Raw genomic sequence first — 15591 nt, 5'->3', positions numbered from 1 at the left:
CAATACACATAGAACAACAGTTAAAAATCAATGAGACAAATTGTGAGTGTACATCCAGTATTTGGTATTTTGGTATTCTTTTCGTAAACTTTTGTTTTGCAGTCACCACAGTTTTCTTTGGGATATGTGGCTTTTTAAGTCCTCAATATGTAACTGTGTTCACAAGGGAGTTCCTCACTTTGTTCTGCTTCAATAAACGGCAAAATACAAACTGATTTTTTATCAGAAATAATCAAGTTTAAACATTTCTCTATGCTTGCATTATGTAGTAATGTCACAACATGAAATTCATAATTTGTCAAATGACTTCTTTCAGTAATTTTTTGTTGCAATTTGCACTATATTACGTGATAGAAACCAAAACTGATGACAATAAAACTGTTAAATCCAAGACCGTATTTTTCTAATCCTATCCACATGTTTGTAATCTTAACTGTATCAATAAGCATATTGCAGTTCATTAGGCAAATACTTTACAGTGGAACTAAAAAAGCAAACTATCGGAGAATATGCTGATTGAGAGATACATCATGAACCAGGAATCATTTGTTTCAAGATTGGAGTCTTAACTGGGCTAAAACATCAACACCACAGCAATAAAAGAAGCCATGAAGTTCAGAAGAACTGAGGTGAACTGCAGAGTTGGGCCACAAGGATATTCATGGTGAATATATTCAACTTCTTTCAAACAAATACAATACTTAGATCATTAGTTTTCAGTTTAAAACATTGATTACAGACAGTTTATCAACTTAAAATACTTCAATAATGGTGTTTTTTGGTTTTCTGTAAACTTTGCTCCAGGTATAACTGACATTAATATGTGAAAAGTGTAATTTTCACTGTGTGAACAGATAATAACACCTATTGTATCTTTAATCAATAATTCATGGAAAACTTCAAGGTAAACACTGTTTTAAGCGTCTGTGGATGTTTTAAGTTGTTCAAGTTCATTATTATCCTTTTGGATCCGGCGCTTCTTCTGGAAGACAGCAGCAATCTCCTCAAAGGTTTTGCCCTTTGTCTCGGGGACCCGGAAATAAATAAACAAAGTGAAGCCAAAAAGCAACACAGCGAAGAGAACAAACACGTAGCAATCCATCCAAGCCTGATGGAAAAATATACAAAGAAAAAAAAAAAGAGAACATCTTTGATTTTTGTGTTTCTGAAACAAAGATGTCAATTAGCATGACAGTATGAAATGTACAGGTTTGTAGACCTGCTACCTACCTGTATATATGGAAAGGTCATTCCAATGATAAAGTTACTGGTCCAGTTACAGCAGCCTGCAAGGGCGATGGCTGCAGGCCGAGGTCCCTGACTGAACAGTTCAGCCACTATGAACCATGGAATGGGACCAGGACCAATCTCAAAGAAACTCACGAAGAGGAAGATGGCTGACATGCTGACATAGCTCATCCATGTGAAGTCATTCTGAAAGAAAAGAACAGTTGAGAAATTGCCCTGCAAAAGAAATTTCAAGCCAACTACTATTAAAGCTGGTCAGAAGAGTGAACCTACGCGATTTATCGGTTATGTTTTGTTCATCTTTGCATTGTATTTGCCTCTGTGTCTCAGGGCAGCGTTCAGCTCAGGCTGAAGCTCTGACAGCAGAATGAACAAACCTGGAATCTGAGACCGACTGTCATGGCAACAGCGCAGCAACACATCCCTCCCAGACCAACCAAAGTCAGAGTACGTCTGCCAGCTCTGTCCACCATTGCAACCTGCAACACAGTGTGTTGTTTATCTGTAGATATGAATAAAAACAAAAACCTGCTCCAGCTGAAATATGGGAATTAGTTTTCAGGTAAAAATGGAGGTTTGCAAACCGTAACCAGCTGTCACAGCTGGGTAATCAATAGAAAAAATGGTTTAAATCATGTGAAACAATGGAAAGCAAATAAAAAATTATCCAAGGAAGTTATTCAGCATGGAGTGAGGCAAAAGATATTTCTGATATTTAAACTAAGAAGAAACAAAACTGGAAGGCTCTCAAAGGAAACATACAGGTAGACCAAGAAATATCCAGGCCATGAAACACATCTTAATGCTCATATATGGTTCTTTAAAATATTTGCATTCAAAAATGTCGATTTTTAATCAGAATCTATGTGGCTGAAAAGGTGTAGTGCTTCCCAGCTTTTTAAGTATTAATTTTCAGATATAACATTATAGTCTTAATAACTATAAGATAAACGTTATTTTGTGGATTGTACTGTAGGCTCCGGTGCCACAGTTTAAGCGTTCCTTTTCAATGGTATCTTTCACACTTGCATTACTTTTACTTTTATACTTGAAGTATTTTTTTAAATCAGTGCTTTTACACTTTTACTTAAGTAAAAAAAATAGAGTTGGTATTTTTACTTCTACAGAAGTCTTTTTAAACCTGAGTATCTATACTTCTACCTGAGTAAGGAATGTGAATACTTTTAACACCATTTATAGGTAGACCAAGAAAGACTTGAAAACACCTGGACAGAGCATTTAAAGGAATATAAACAAAAACATATATATATACAAAAACAAAAAGAGAGCAGAAATAGGAGTTAATATTTGTAAGATGGAACTGACTAAAGTAAACAGGATTTATGTACAGAAAAAAGCTGACATGAACCATCTTTAACCCCTAAACTGGTGAAAACAAGCTTGCAGTGGGCTAGAAAAAAAAAGAGCAAAAGTGGACTGTAGATGACTGAATCAGTCATGAGGAGTAGTAGACGGAACATTAAATACCAGTGCATCCTCCCAGTTGTTTCTATTGTTCTGTTTGTATATTGTGTGGATACTCACAGACACCAGAGTGAAGACTGTATTGATGACCCCGACTCCTATAGTGGCGTATACTGGTTGACTGACACCAGCTTGTGAGAAGATCGCTGTAGAGTAATAAAAAATCTGAGAGAGGGGGAGGGATAAAGAAACAGTAAAGGTTACTAATAAATACAAATTTAAATAGAAAAAATTGTGATTGAGATACTGTTATTCACTGAAGTACACAACTTTTAAAAACCTGTTTGTGATTACTACAAAAATATTAAGTTTGTTAATTGGCTCACTTCAAGTTCAGTATTACTGTTCAGATCATTTCTTAATATCGATATAAGAAAAAGGCAAAACTGAACTGAGTTTAGCCACTCACTGCGTTAATGCCAGAAAACTGTTGGGAGAGGTGCATCATAAGGCCAACAAACAGCTGCTGCCTATAAACAGAGGAGACGATCTAGGAAAAGGAATGACAGTAAAGTACCATCAAAAGGTTTTCTAAAACACATATCAACATAAAAATTCATTATTTGTTGTATTATAGTCCTGGCAGGGATGGACTCCAATCCTGGACACAAGACAGGTAAAAATCCAGACAATAAGAACAACAAAAGATCTGGTTAAGCACACATTAACAATAAAGAGTTAAGAAATAAAGGCTTAAAATGATGACACAAAATGATTTTCAAATTGTTTGAACTTCAGAGTAAAGACAGTCTAGTGATAAATGAATGCCAAGTACATAAACTGAGACATGTTTCGTGTTTTTACCAGCATAGTTAAATCATAATTAACTTATTGAACACAGGTGTGAAGGATAAAAGACAGAATAGTGTATGCAAAGAAAACATAATAACAAACAAAGAAATATGAATAAAAGCAGTAGTGTGTACAAAGTAGAGAGTTATTGTTGTACAGGAAATGGTCTGATGTTCATGTGGGAGATAAGATGAAATAAAATGGCTTCACATAACTGAAAGCCTCATAAAGTGTTTATGCCAATCCATCATTGGTGCTGAAGAGGTACTGTACTTAAGATTTAATCTTATAAACCAGAGATTTATGAGATGAGTCACTGTGTATATGCTTTGATTACAGTTTAATCTGGACAATTCAAACTGTGTGTATGTTTGCATTTCGTAACAGTACCATGTTGCAATACTGGGCGTGTTACAAGGGCTGTAAGAGCTGCCTTATGCTGTCCAACAATTTTACTTTTACAAAATAAAACAAATGAGATGTTATTCAAAGGTGCTGCTCAAAATTAAATGCAAAATATTCCTTTACAGTGTAGAAACTATATTATTTAGACGACAACATTAAAGGACTTGCATTTATACAGACCTACCAAAGAACAAATAGAGATCCTTTCTTCTTTGTCAGCTTCTTCTTTCTCTCTCCTCATCTCCTCCAGATCAGGGGTTGGATCATAAGCCCCCTTTAGACGATGCAGACCTTGCAAAGGCAGAATGAATGCATATGTAGACATCACTCAGGCGCAAGAAGAATCATCCTTCATTTGATTTAAATTTGTTAAAATGACTTTTTTTTCCAATCAGGAAAATATTACTTTATTTTTATTCTTTCTTATAAGTTTCCTAAAAATCAAGGGGCTCAAATTAAGACACTATTCTCCGTTTGTCTCTCTCTCAGTCTTTTCCCTTGTCTGTTAGATTTGATTGTTTTTGCAGGATCAAACTAAATCTAACCAGGCTACAATGGTTGTTAATGGAAGAGATGAGAAACAGGAAAGGATTCCTTTGCAGATGGTGCACTCATCCCATCATGTAACACGTAACTTCACATCCTCCTCTACAGATTTATAAAATGCCAAAGTGGCCCAGCTCACATCTGTACCTGCCACAAATACATGTTTTAAACCCATTCTTTCATTGTCTTATGCACCTTGTTTGATCAAACTTTTCCAAACTAACTAACAAATGCTAGATGCACTTTTTATACATTATGTTTGCAAATTTGCGTAGAGCTCAAGTCTTTCATGTGAAAAATGTGGACAGTGGGATCTGCATGTAGGACCTGCTGACATTTAAAACCTAATTTCTCAGGGAAAGCACGGATGGTTCAGTATTGTTGTTGTAACACATGAGAAACATTGAATGAACATGCTACTACTATAGTTGAAAACTGGATTTTTTTTGTAGGGAGACTTAATCTCAAAAGCTTTGTTGAGATTTGACATAACTGACAGACGCCATGAGCAGCATATGAGCATAATATGTAGAAAATATAGAAGCGAGAACATGAATTTTCCTACTTTTTCTAGCTTCTTGCTCCTTGCGCAGCAGGATGTAAAGATACCGCGGGCTCTCGGGACATAGAGGCAGCAGTAGGGACTGCAAAATTGCTGGAGCACCAGACAGACCAAGCAACAGCGGCCACATTTCATCATTACCAAGTATGAAGTCCAAGCCTATAACCTACATCCAAGAACACATGCCTAAGGTTACATTCTCAGCGTGATTTAATGTAACAACGATGCTAGACATGTTTATCTGTGTTTGATTGTAACTCACCTGGCTGATTAGGATGCCAATGACTATAGCAAGCTGGTGGAAAGTTCCCAGAGCACCTCTGTATGCTTTGGGTGCAATCTCTCCAATGTACATAGGCACTAACCCAGATGTCAACCCTGAAACACACATCATAAGCTAGTAGACTAAAACATTTAAAATCTTGCTTTGGTTTCTTTCTTTCATCCGTCTAATTACAATTTATTAATAGAAGCTGATAGCATTGGATTCAACGTACCGCAGTAGAAGCCCATAACAGCACGGCCTGAGATGACCATTATGTGTGGCTTCCACAGCTTGCAAAGACCCATCAGCAATCCAGCCGCTACAGCCAAAATATTTACCATTAACATGCCCTTCACCCTGCAAAACAGAAGATGGAGCATTAGTGACAGGATGCACACCAGGCTACGCGGTTATTATTTCTACACTAATCCAAGTATAGCTCCTTTTTTATGTTCCTTTTCGCTTCTATCTGTCGTGCCACATGATGTTATTTTACACCTCCTGTCTCACCTCCCTTTCAGGTCTCCCACAAATCCAACCAGGAAGGAGGATACCACGCCGCCAATGGAGAAGATGGCCACTGACAACGACAAGTACATGACTACAGAAGGATGGCTTCCCACATCAGGAGAATCTGTACTGTTTTTTATCTCCAAATCCAAGGACCTGGCATAATGTCTTTCAATGACCTGGTGCACAGATACACGGACACATCATGAAGACTAAAAACCAGATTTATATTGCAATTGAACCAAATCTAAACATGTTAAAAGTGGCAAATCTGTTGCTTTTCTGGTACAAAGGATCATCTTTACAGCTTTTTTTTTTCCTCTTTTTTTTGCCCTATGGTTGAAATAGCAGCATTCCTTGGAAGTGGTTTGCAAACCATCAGGTGAACAACAAATAAATAAATAAATAAAAGAAAGCAAAAAAGATGAAAGCTTAACAGCCAATAAAAAAAGGGATTTGAACAGTAAAAAATTAGCATCAGTAAGATACAAGATAAAAAATAATCTACTTTTTGATTATCTACATGTTAGCTGAGGAGCTGCATAAAAGTGTGCTTGCAAGCAGAGAATATGCATTTGATGGTATGGGGGGCTATCCAAACCAGTGTTACAGCAGAGCATTTGCTACCTTCTGGGGTGCATTGATGACTCCAAGACTGTATCCATACTGTAGAGACCCCAGAGCTGCCGTGAACACGGCCAAAGCTAATGTACCTGTTAGCTGCTGCAGGGGTGAAAAGAAAGCAGTTTCATAAAGAAACACACACATAAAACAATACAGGGACACACCCAATAAAATAAATCTATACACCTGCAAGGACATGATTATTATTACATGGAGAGGCAGAAATAACTACAGAAAGTGGACAGAAGAAAAGAAATATAAAAATATATTTATTCTTATCTGAGAGAAAATTCTAAATGATGTACCATGCGACTCAAGATTTAACAAAAAAAAAAAAAAAATTGTAAGAATTCTCCAACTGTACCTTTCCTGTCTCCATGATCGGTCCAGAGTGTTAGCCAGGACGTTGGTAATGATCAATGAAAACTGCATGCCTGATCACGCAGTGTCCACTTGCTAATCGACTAACACACGTAAGCACACATGCACATGGATACACACGCATCCTTACTGCAGATAGACATCTAGCAAACCACAAAAACAAGTATCCCATTATTATCTGCACACACATAACTTTTAGAAGCAGTTTTAGGGTCTTTGCCAAGACATTGACAATATTTACTGCATATTGCAATTGATCATAGACTTCATTATGGTGCTCATAAGTGACTCATTTTGAATAATACAGGTTTTAATTTATCTTCTTCTTGTACACAGACAAGTGCTTTTCATTGTGCTTGTATGTTTTTCACACACAGACATGCACACACATGCACACGCCTGCTGTTAATGATATACTTGAGGGGTGGACAAAGTCTGAGGGTCGAAGCTGATACAAAGGTGCACAGTTGCAAAAATATTTCTCAAACAGATGCAAGCACAGACTCCAGTAATGCTAGTTTAATTTATTTCTCTCTTACAGCATCTCTTTTACAAAACAAATAAATCCCAAAACAGGACATTAGTAACGCTCTTTTAAAATAAAGAAAACACCAAATGAAAGAGAATAAGGAATACAGTGGTTTCAGCTTTGAATAGAGAGACCTCAGAATTAATGACGCTCTGCATTCTCTAAAAAGGAAAAAAAAAAAAAAAAAAAGAGTGGCTTCCATGGTGAACAAACACATTAATAATGCCCCATTCACACTCGATCAGCAAACATATCCGTAGACACATGCGTGCAAACCCAGGGAAGACGGTGGTTTCTTCAGCTCGGCTCTTTATTGCTAAAATGTTAGGGTTCATTGATCTGAACAGGCTAAGTACAGCTACTGTATGGAAAGGTAAAAACCCCTTGATAATACAACAGAAAACATTCAATTATTTGAAAAAAAATGGTCATGAAATGAGCTCCAAAGGAGTTACTGAACTTGTTGATATTATGAATGGTTTTCCATTTGTTTACCACACAGAGGAATATACTGTAGTATGAATGGCAGCAGTTTTTCAGGTTTCTTTGGTTGTTAACTTGAAACCATCAGTCAGTGGAGCTCCTGGTTATTGCAGTAGAGCACAAATCCACTGAGCAGAAAACATTAATCTGCAGTACAATTCTCATCCAAGTGGACAAATCACATTTCCATCTTTACCAGTGTTAAAAATATGAATCTCATAATCTTGATGGATTGTTTAAAGTATTTGGATCGCACTAAATTCAGTTGCTCCTTTTAAAGAACAAGTTAAGTGTTGAAATTGTTAATGCACATCTGCATTAGAGGAGGAAAAATAAAACAGCAATGAGTTAAAAGACACACACCTCAAAACATCCGTTAAAAATAAAGAATAAAAAAATAACAGTTCTAATGTGAGCACATCAATCTTTTGGCCTCCGTTTGAGTTTTGCTTACATCATGCTAGGCACTGTACAAACAGTTAGGAGCCAAAATCAGAAGAACCAAACAGGGAGGACGATGATCCCAGAAAACAAAAAAGACAACACAGTTTTCAATGAGTGCTTCCATGTGCACGCAAGGATTTAGGAAGAAAACTTGAATTCTGTCGAGGTTTAGATGAGCCGTTTAGATGCATCTTTATTTGCTACTCCCACCTTGCTGTGTGTTCACGTGCTGTTGTTCAGACACACCAAACTTCACACTAAGAAGATAATATACCTCCGCATGTAAACAAACTCAACATTGCTTCGATCGCATCGGGTAAAAGTTCACACACAAAGAATGAATTATTCCACTGGTTGATTCAGACTTGACTTGAACAGAACCAAATTCAATATCAAGTCACACACACACACACACACACACACACACACACACACACACACACACGCACACACGCGCATTAACATCCACTCCTGATATCAGAGACACATGTGCTGTACATTTTAAACTTCAGAGACTGACTGACTCCAAACTGTTCCACGGAAATAAGTACAGAAAGTGAAAGAATGAACAGAATGACGCTCGCATTGTTCATTTAATGTTACAGTATATCTGATGCAGCACCTTCAGAGTTTAAAGACGAAAGAGTGAAGAAACGGAGGTCACGATGTTGATAGGAGGAGAACAAAAGGAGGGATGATGACAGGATGGACCAGTGACTTTAAAGGGACGAAGACATCGTACTTGCATATTTTTTTTCCAACACACTTGACAGCAGAGTGTGTCTATCGGTGAAATACGATCAAACAGTAAATCACAAATCAGTTTAGTCAGAGAATGAAACGACAGCATGGGGAAGACGTGGAGGAAGAGGGGGGGAGTTACAGACAGGGGAGAGATAAATCCATCAGGCTGACGGCTTTCCTCGGCTACATTTGTCATCTCGCAGCTGCCCTCCCAGCTCTGTCATATTCAGAGGTATAATTACATTGGGATGAAATTCTTTTCATTCCTTTCTGCTCCGACCTCTGAGGTGTAGCTCGCAGGGAACAAGCTACCGCGTGGTGGGAAAATAAAAAGTGAGGAAAAGGGAGGAAATTAGTGTTGGGGGGACTGGAACCGTGCTCACTAAATCTACCAGGGAGGAGGAGAGGAGTTGAGGCCTCAAAGGAAGAGGAGACAGAAGGAAGGAGGAGTAAAGTGTATCACTACATTTGCTGAACACTTGAATGCACTGGTCCGTTTGGGGGGGGGGGATCAAAGAAAAAGGATTACAGAGAAAGAGAAAAGATAGCATTTGGAAAGTCAGTGGCACCTGTTTGCCAGTCAGTTGAGTTACAATGGCTTCTGCATGACCCGACTTAATCTAGAATAACTTGTCTCTTCATCATTTTTTATAGTCATTTATTTATTTTAATTTCTTCCAAGTCTCTCCATTGTTAAGAGTTCATATATGGCGTCTCGGCCAATCGGCTTCTCTTGTGAGATGTGCAGTGGGCCGAAGGGGAGTCGACTGTCTGGCCGATGGAGGAGTGAGGCAGAGTGGACAAGGAGACACGTCACCAGTTCATCATAGAGTTTCTGTTGAGTGTCATGAAGAAAACTTGGCTGCTACCTCCCGAACGCACAGATGCAAAAAATACCTGGAAAAAAAGAAAACGAGGGAAAAAAAAATAATGACAAACTAAACACGCAAATACAAACATTTCTTATCATAGTAAAAGTGATGCAGACATGGCGTTTTTCTCTTATAACACAGATATCCTGCCTGATATTAGTACTAGGTAATGAGTAATATGGCATAATATATATAATTTTGTTTGTTTTAATACTTTCCTCTATGTTGTTAGAAGTAAAATCTGCCAAATCCAGGGAGGAACTGTGCCTTTTGACACGTGTTACTTGCATACAGTATGTCTAAAGGGTCTATATTGGTGTTTTTGGAGACATATCTTACACTCAAGGTCCCTTTTTTGATTATTTAGGTAGGACAGTACGGGACAAATAATTCAGCTCAGCATGGGATCATAGACTCATGGAGTTTATGTTGTTCAAGCTGGTTAGCGAACAGATTAACATTATTTCTAGAGATGTCCGATATTCTTGGTATGCTGATATTATGGGCCAAAATTGACTTTCAAATGTAATATTGGAAAAAATTTTCTTTAATGACATATCTATTACACAACATGCATATATCATTGTAAAAATTCTTCGGCTGAGTCTCCTCTAATTCAAAATGAAAAAATATAAGAGATGTCATATTTCATTTTTCAGATATTTTTGTTTATTTGGCACAACTTCCTCCAAAAAAAATTGGTACCAGTATCTGTATCGGAAATTAAGAGTTGGGTATATCGGATATCGGTAAAAAGACAATATCAAATATCTATGATAATTTTTTTGCACTTAAGTCTTTTCGGAAAATAAAACCCATGTTTTTTTTTATGTTATTGATTTCTGATAAATTAACATATTGATGATGATTTATGTAATCCCCACTTACAACTTTGCAATATAAACCAAACTTCTTACTGGAAAATGACATTTCAAACCTTGCTATTTACCTTGTCGTTCCGCTCACACAAGAATTTGAGTCTTTGGGCTCTCTTGTGCATGAAGACTCCATCCAGATGGCCCGTTTCCACAGACCTGATCTCTATGGCTTTCTCACCCCAGCCCATAATCTGATTTGAATGGATATAGGCTGAAAAAAAGGGAAAAATATGCTGTTTTTGTGGAAAAGTTAAATTCACATTTATATCATAAAGTAACAATGTTTTATATCACAAACATATTTTCTGAGGTGGTCATTTTTCCACACTACATCAGTTGTTTGGGTCACATAGTTAGCTCAGAAAACCTGTAGATCTTGTAAGTTAAACTTCAAAGTAAGTCTTTATCTATAAAATAGTCTTCAGAATATGCCATTGAGTAAAAACATTAGATTTAACAATCCAAACGTTTCCAATCTGGAAGCATGTCCCCATGTTTACAAGTGTAATTTTCCAACCAGCCACAAGAGGGCAGTAAAACACAGAAAATTGACACTATATGGTTAAGAGCTGCTGATCAGCCAGTCTGTCAACCTTTAACTGCTTCTTCTGTTTTCTCCTGCCTGTCACTATCATTACCTATATACAATATTAATAATCAAGAAAAGTAACTTCTCCTTTTTTTCCTAATATTTAACCCTCGCTCATGAAAGCTCTCTTTGTTTTTGCTGCCAGCCGCTTGTGAGACCTTCCACTGGAGGCTGATAGTACAAACTGTGTCTGAATACCATTAAACCCTGAATGAACCCCATTAGCGCAGTTCTGAGAGACCTCAAAACACTTTTGATCTACAGTAGACTTCAGGATTCATATACTTTAATGACTACTAGAATGAAACAAGGTTTTATGGACTACAATACAGTAAGCTTGTTGATTTGAATGTTTATTTTTAATTGCACAGCTTCCTGGTACCGAATCTGACTGGTGTTTTTTATCGGTTTCTTTATGTCAGCAACGTAAACAACCGACATCAGCCGGGAAAGGTCCATGCAGGCTAAATTGGATGCATCTGATGGATGATTTTAAAGTTGATATAATCTATTCACATCCACTTATTACATGTATATACAGTATAAGCATGTGTGAGACGTACCAACAGAGGTAGGCATCTCTCCCCATTGTAGCACCACATCCTTGGTGATTCGACCGTAGGTGTTGACGTAAACACCCTCGTCCTCGTAACACAGCAGCATTTCCATTCCATCAGTCTTAGGCAAGACGACGATGGCATGGGGCGTCACCTGGCTCTGGATCTGACACAGATACAGACACGAACATTTCAGAGGCTTTAATTAAATCTGTCAAATTTAATCCTAATCTACTTTAGATTAAAATATTATAGGAGGCTCCTTCATCTGGAGAATTTTAATGCAGCTGAATTTGGCTGGCTCTGCTGTGTGATATAATCTGTAAAAAAAAAAAAAAAAAAAAAAAAAAAAAGAGCTGCCAAACATGAAAAGGAAACTTTGTTTAGCTGAGAATCTTATTCACTCTAGTTTTGTCAGACTGCAGTTAAAACAAATAAAATCAGAAGGCATGAAAGGAGGTACAGACACACTGCAACAGAGCTAAAATCTGCACACGTACAAAGAGTGTTACCTAATGAACAAACCTGTTATTCGTCCCACCTGGTTACCATGAGGTGTGACATCAAGACTACGTTTCAGAAGCTCAGCAGGATGTGAAAAAACTCATCTTATCCCATTCAAAGCCACTTTTGCACAAGAGCTCAAAAATGCAAAATGGCATGCACTTATTGTCACACTTCTGCTTAATCTGCCAACATTAAGGAAGTAGGTTTGTCCATGCTTCATCACACTGATGAATGATGTTTGATTTAAGATCAGTGCAGTTTTAATGCAAACCATTCAAAGAATATGCTATTTATATGCTTTAATTTTTGGATTTTCTTGTTTTTTGTTGGCAGGAAACAAATTTGCTGAGAGCCTTGCGATGTCTGATGTGGGAAAGACGAATTTCTTCACTCACAAACACCAGTTTCTGGCTAAGTTATGAGTTAATATCTACTCTAGTGAACTGGACCGCACAGAAACACACGCAACGCTGTATATCAGCAATGGGGGACACGGCTAAACATCTACTGATCTAGTCTATCGGGTGGGTGGCAGCATGTCACCTTCATTTGTTTGGAACACTGGAGGAGAGGTTGGCGGGGAAGGAGAGAGAGAGAAGGCATGAATGAAGGATGGAAATGGTAAAAAAAAAAAAAGGGCACAGTAAACACAGTATTCATTTGAAAAGATGAGCTGATCTGAAGGCATGGTGAGAAACCTCTCAGCATGTCAAACATTAATTTCGCTTTTTGTTTTTTACTATTTAGATTTCAGAGCGGGAAGAAAAGACTATGAGGAAAAGATCTGAGCAGTTTATGAGTTTATTTCTCCTACTTAACTTCTAATAAGTTGTCAAACCTGATTACCGGTAGCTTGTTGGGGCTGCAGTTTGTTCTCAATCTTTATTGTTTCAAATCTTTAAAAAAAAGACAACTCAATATGTGTCATCAGATAATAAAACAACTCAGTGTGTGAAGACTGCAGTAATGTAATTAGAAGAGGGTGCATCTAAACCAGGATCATGACCTTAAAACAATGGAATATCCACATTTAAAACCTCAAAACGAACAAAAAGAGGCACATGGCACCTCTCAGTCCTTCGACTAAATATATGTGGAAGGACCTCACCTCAAAATAGAAGTAAATCTTTGAACTAAAATTCCTTTATAAGGAAACGTGACTGCAGAAAGCATTCAGTGCTGTGATATGAGCTACATAATGATATTCTATTTTCCATCCGGGATTCCTAAACCTTACACTTTTCTTTATTTTTCCTCCTTTGTTAATATTCTGAACTTTTAAAGATGAAAATATGACAAAAGTGATGATTAAACTACATTAAAAGCGTGCAAACAGTGGCCAAAAGGAATCAAGGAATCTGCATGCGAGTACTTGATTTGCATTCAAGCATGCAACAAGGCGCAGGAATCTTTGCAAAGCATCCATGCATGCATGTCACTGAACGATCAGTGAAAAAGAAAAACAACACTTCTTAATAACTTTCTCTGAACAGCTCTTATAGGCACAGAAAACATGGAAGCTCCTCTTTATGTTTTGTAACATGATCTCTTAAACAGTTTGTGTGTTCGGTCTCCCCCACATGGGTGGTCCAAGCCCAGTTCAACATATTTAGCAAACTAAAAATAAAATAGATAAATAAAAAACTAATTCTTCTGTAAAAGTTGGTGAAAATGATCTAATTGTACAAGAAGTCATTTTTAAATTGCAATCCCCATGAAACAACATGAGCAACAGGTAGCCTTTATAATTCAGAGCAACATCTGGTACTGTAGCAAGACTTACTGGTAAAACTACTGGCTGACTTTAGACCCCACAGTCAGAGAGTGTGTTAACTAAGGGAAAACTAAAATAGACCAACAGACACATGTACAAACACAGCACTGCGCTTACATGTGAGGGGATGTAGATGTCGTAAGGATTGCCTGAGTCCACATCAATTACATGGAAGCCCACACTGGAGCCATAGATGACCTTTAATCTCTGACCTTCCTCCACGGTCAGGTCAACCAGCTGCGGGCGGTGCTGCAACTCAGTGAATGACTGAAAGTCAGACAGGGAAAGGAGAGTTAAGGAAGCAGTCTGGAGCACAGAGATAGTCATCTCATTAAAACCCAAATACATGTTAAACATTCCTGCTGAACACCAGCTTACTGCGTTGACAAAGTATGCTTGTTTTTACTTCTGTACCTTAAAGGCCATGAACTTGTGGTAGGGTTTGGGCGCCCAGGCGTATATTTCCACAGAATTCTTCAGTGCAATCACCAAGAACTTAATCCTCTCATATTTAACTAGAAACACGACAAAAGACAATAACGCATTTTTTAAACACATAACAAGATATAAGTGGTCATCTTTGTTGCCCTGAAACTCTTCTCTCAGCTTTACAGTACTTGTCGGTCCCAGACTGGTTTTTCTTTTCTGATTCATGGAGAAGTGCTTAGTAGGGTATGATCACGTTCTACATGACAGCCTTTTTCCATTTGTGGCCCCAGATACAGTGTAAAACAAAGAGAGCACGTCTGCTTCATTAATTTTTGCGTAGGTCAGACAAAAAGGAGCATCTGGTTAACAAGGAGGAACTAAATGAAAGGAACAGGGTTGACTAATGCTGAGCTCATGTTTAAAGGTCTAGATGCTGATTGCGTTGAAGTAGATTTGCAGGATCATGAACATCTCCTATGTGGTAGGATGACAATGTTGTTGTTTTTTTTCCCCCTGCATTGCATGAATTACTGTTTCTGAGTCTCTGATACACAACATATACATATATTTGTGTGTGTGTGTGTGTGTGTGTGTGAAAGATTTTTTTCTTTTCTTGTGGAGTGTAGAGTTGTAAAAATGTATAATATACATGATTTTTGTGTTTGCAGTTGTTTGTTTTAATTGTAATTCCTATTTTGAGTAGTTAAAATACTGTTTATAGGGGAACCAAACCATGGTACCAGTGAGATAACCCACACTCTGCTTATTCATCATCACTAATTTCCCGCATCTTCTCCCTTGTTGGTATATCCCCATTTCCAAAAATATATTTACTGCCTATGTCATAATGTTCTAGGGGTTTGTTTTTTTCTAAACTAATCATAAAACAGTGTTGCAAAAAAAAATATTCCAGAATTGGGCCTTTACAGTTTAAAGGGAAAACAAGAACAAGAACCAAACTGCCTCA

At 37.5% G+C, this 15591-nt stretch overlaps 2 protein-coding genes across 4 annotated transcripts in view; both read right to left on the bottom strand.

The window, feature by feature from the left end:
• Window positions 1–916: 916 nt before the first annotated feature.
• Window positions 917–6816, bottom strand: slc2a2 (solute carrier family 2 member 2; the record flags this gene model as incomplete). The annotated part of the gene is made up of 12 exons (XM_079261828.1): window positions 917–1108; window positions 1231–1434; window positions 1626–1727; window positions 2794–2898; window positions 3143–3223; window positions 4115–4221; window positions 5042–5204; window positions 5301–5416; window positions 5536–5660; window positions 5814–5992; window positions 6441–6536; window positions 6802–6816. The coding sequence occupies 12 exons, from the start codon at window positions 6814–6816 to the stop codon at window positions 917–919; spliced, it is 1485 nt and encodes a 494-aa protein (XP_079117954.1).
• Window positions 6817–9554: 2738 nt separating this feature from the next.
• tnika (TRAF2 and NCK interacting kinase a) overlaps window positions 9555–15591 on the bottom strand; it is a 60742-nt gene continuing 54705 nt past the window's right edge. For 2 of the 3 annotated variants that reach the window (XM_079262651.1, XM_079262649.1), the window contains 5 exons: window positions 14610–14710; window positions 14313–14462; window positions 11921–12080; window positions 10840–10979; window positions 9555–9915 (listed from right to left, as the gene is read on the bottom strand). In XM_079262651.1, the coding sequence (XP_079118777.1) occupies window positions 9832–9915; window positions 10840–10979; window positions 11921–12080; window positions 14313–14462; window positions 14610–14710 (635 nt within the window). In that variant the 3' untranslated portion in view covers window positions 9555–9831. Of the gene's footprint in view, window positions 9916–10839; window positions 10980–11920; window positions 12081–12964; window positions 12983–14312; window positions 14463–14609; window positions 14711–15591 lie in introns of all 3 variants that reach the window. The other variant, XM_079262650.1, reaches the window with a different exon arrangement.

This window comes from Telmatherina bonti (assembly GCF_933228915.1).
Source record: "Telmatherina bonti genome assembly, chromosome: 22".
Classification (NCBI taxonomy): Eukaryota; Metazoa; Chordata; class Actinopteri; order Atheriniformes; family Telmatherinidae; genus Telmatherina; species Telmatherina bonti.
The sequence above is the reverse complement of the archived record's forward strand: the minus strand, read 5'-3'. Positions and strand labels throughout refer to the sequence as shown.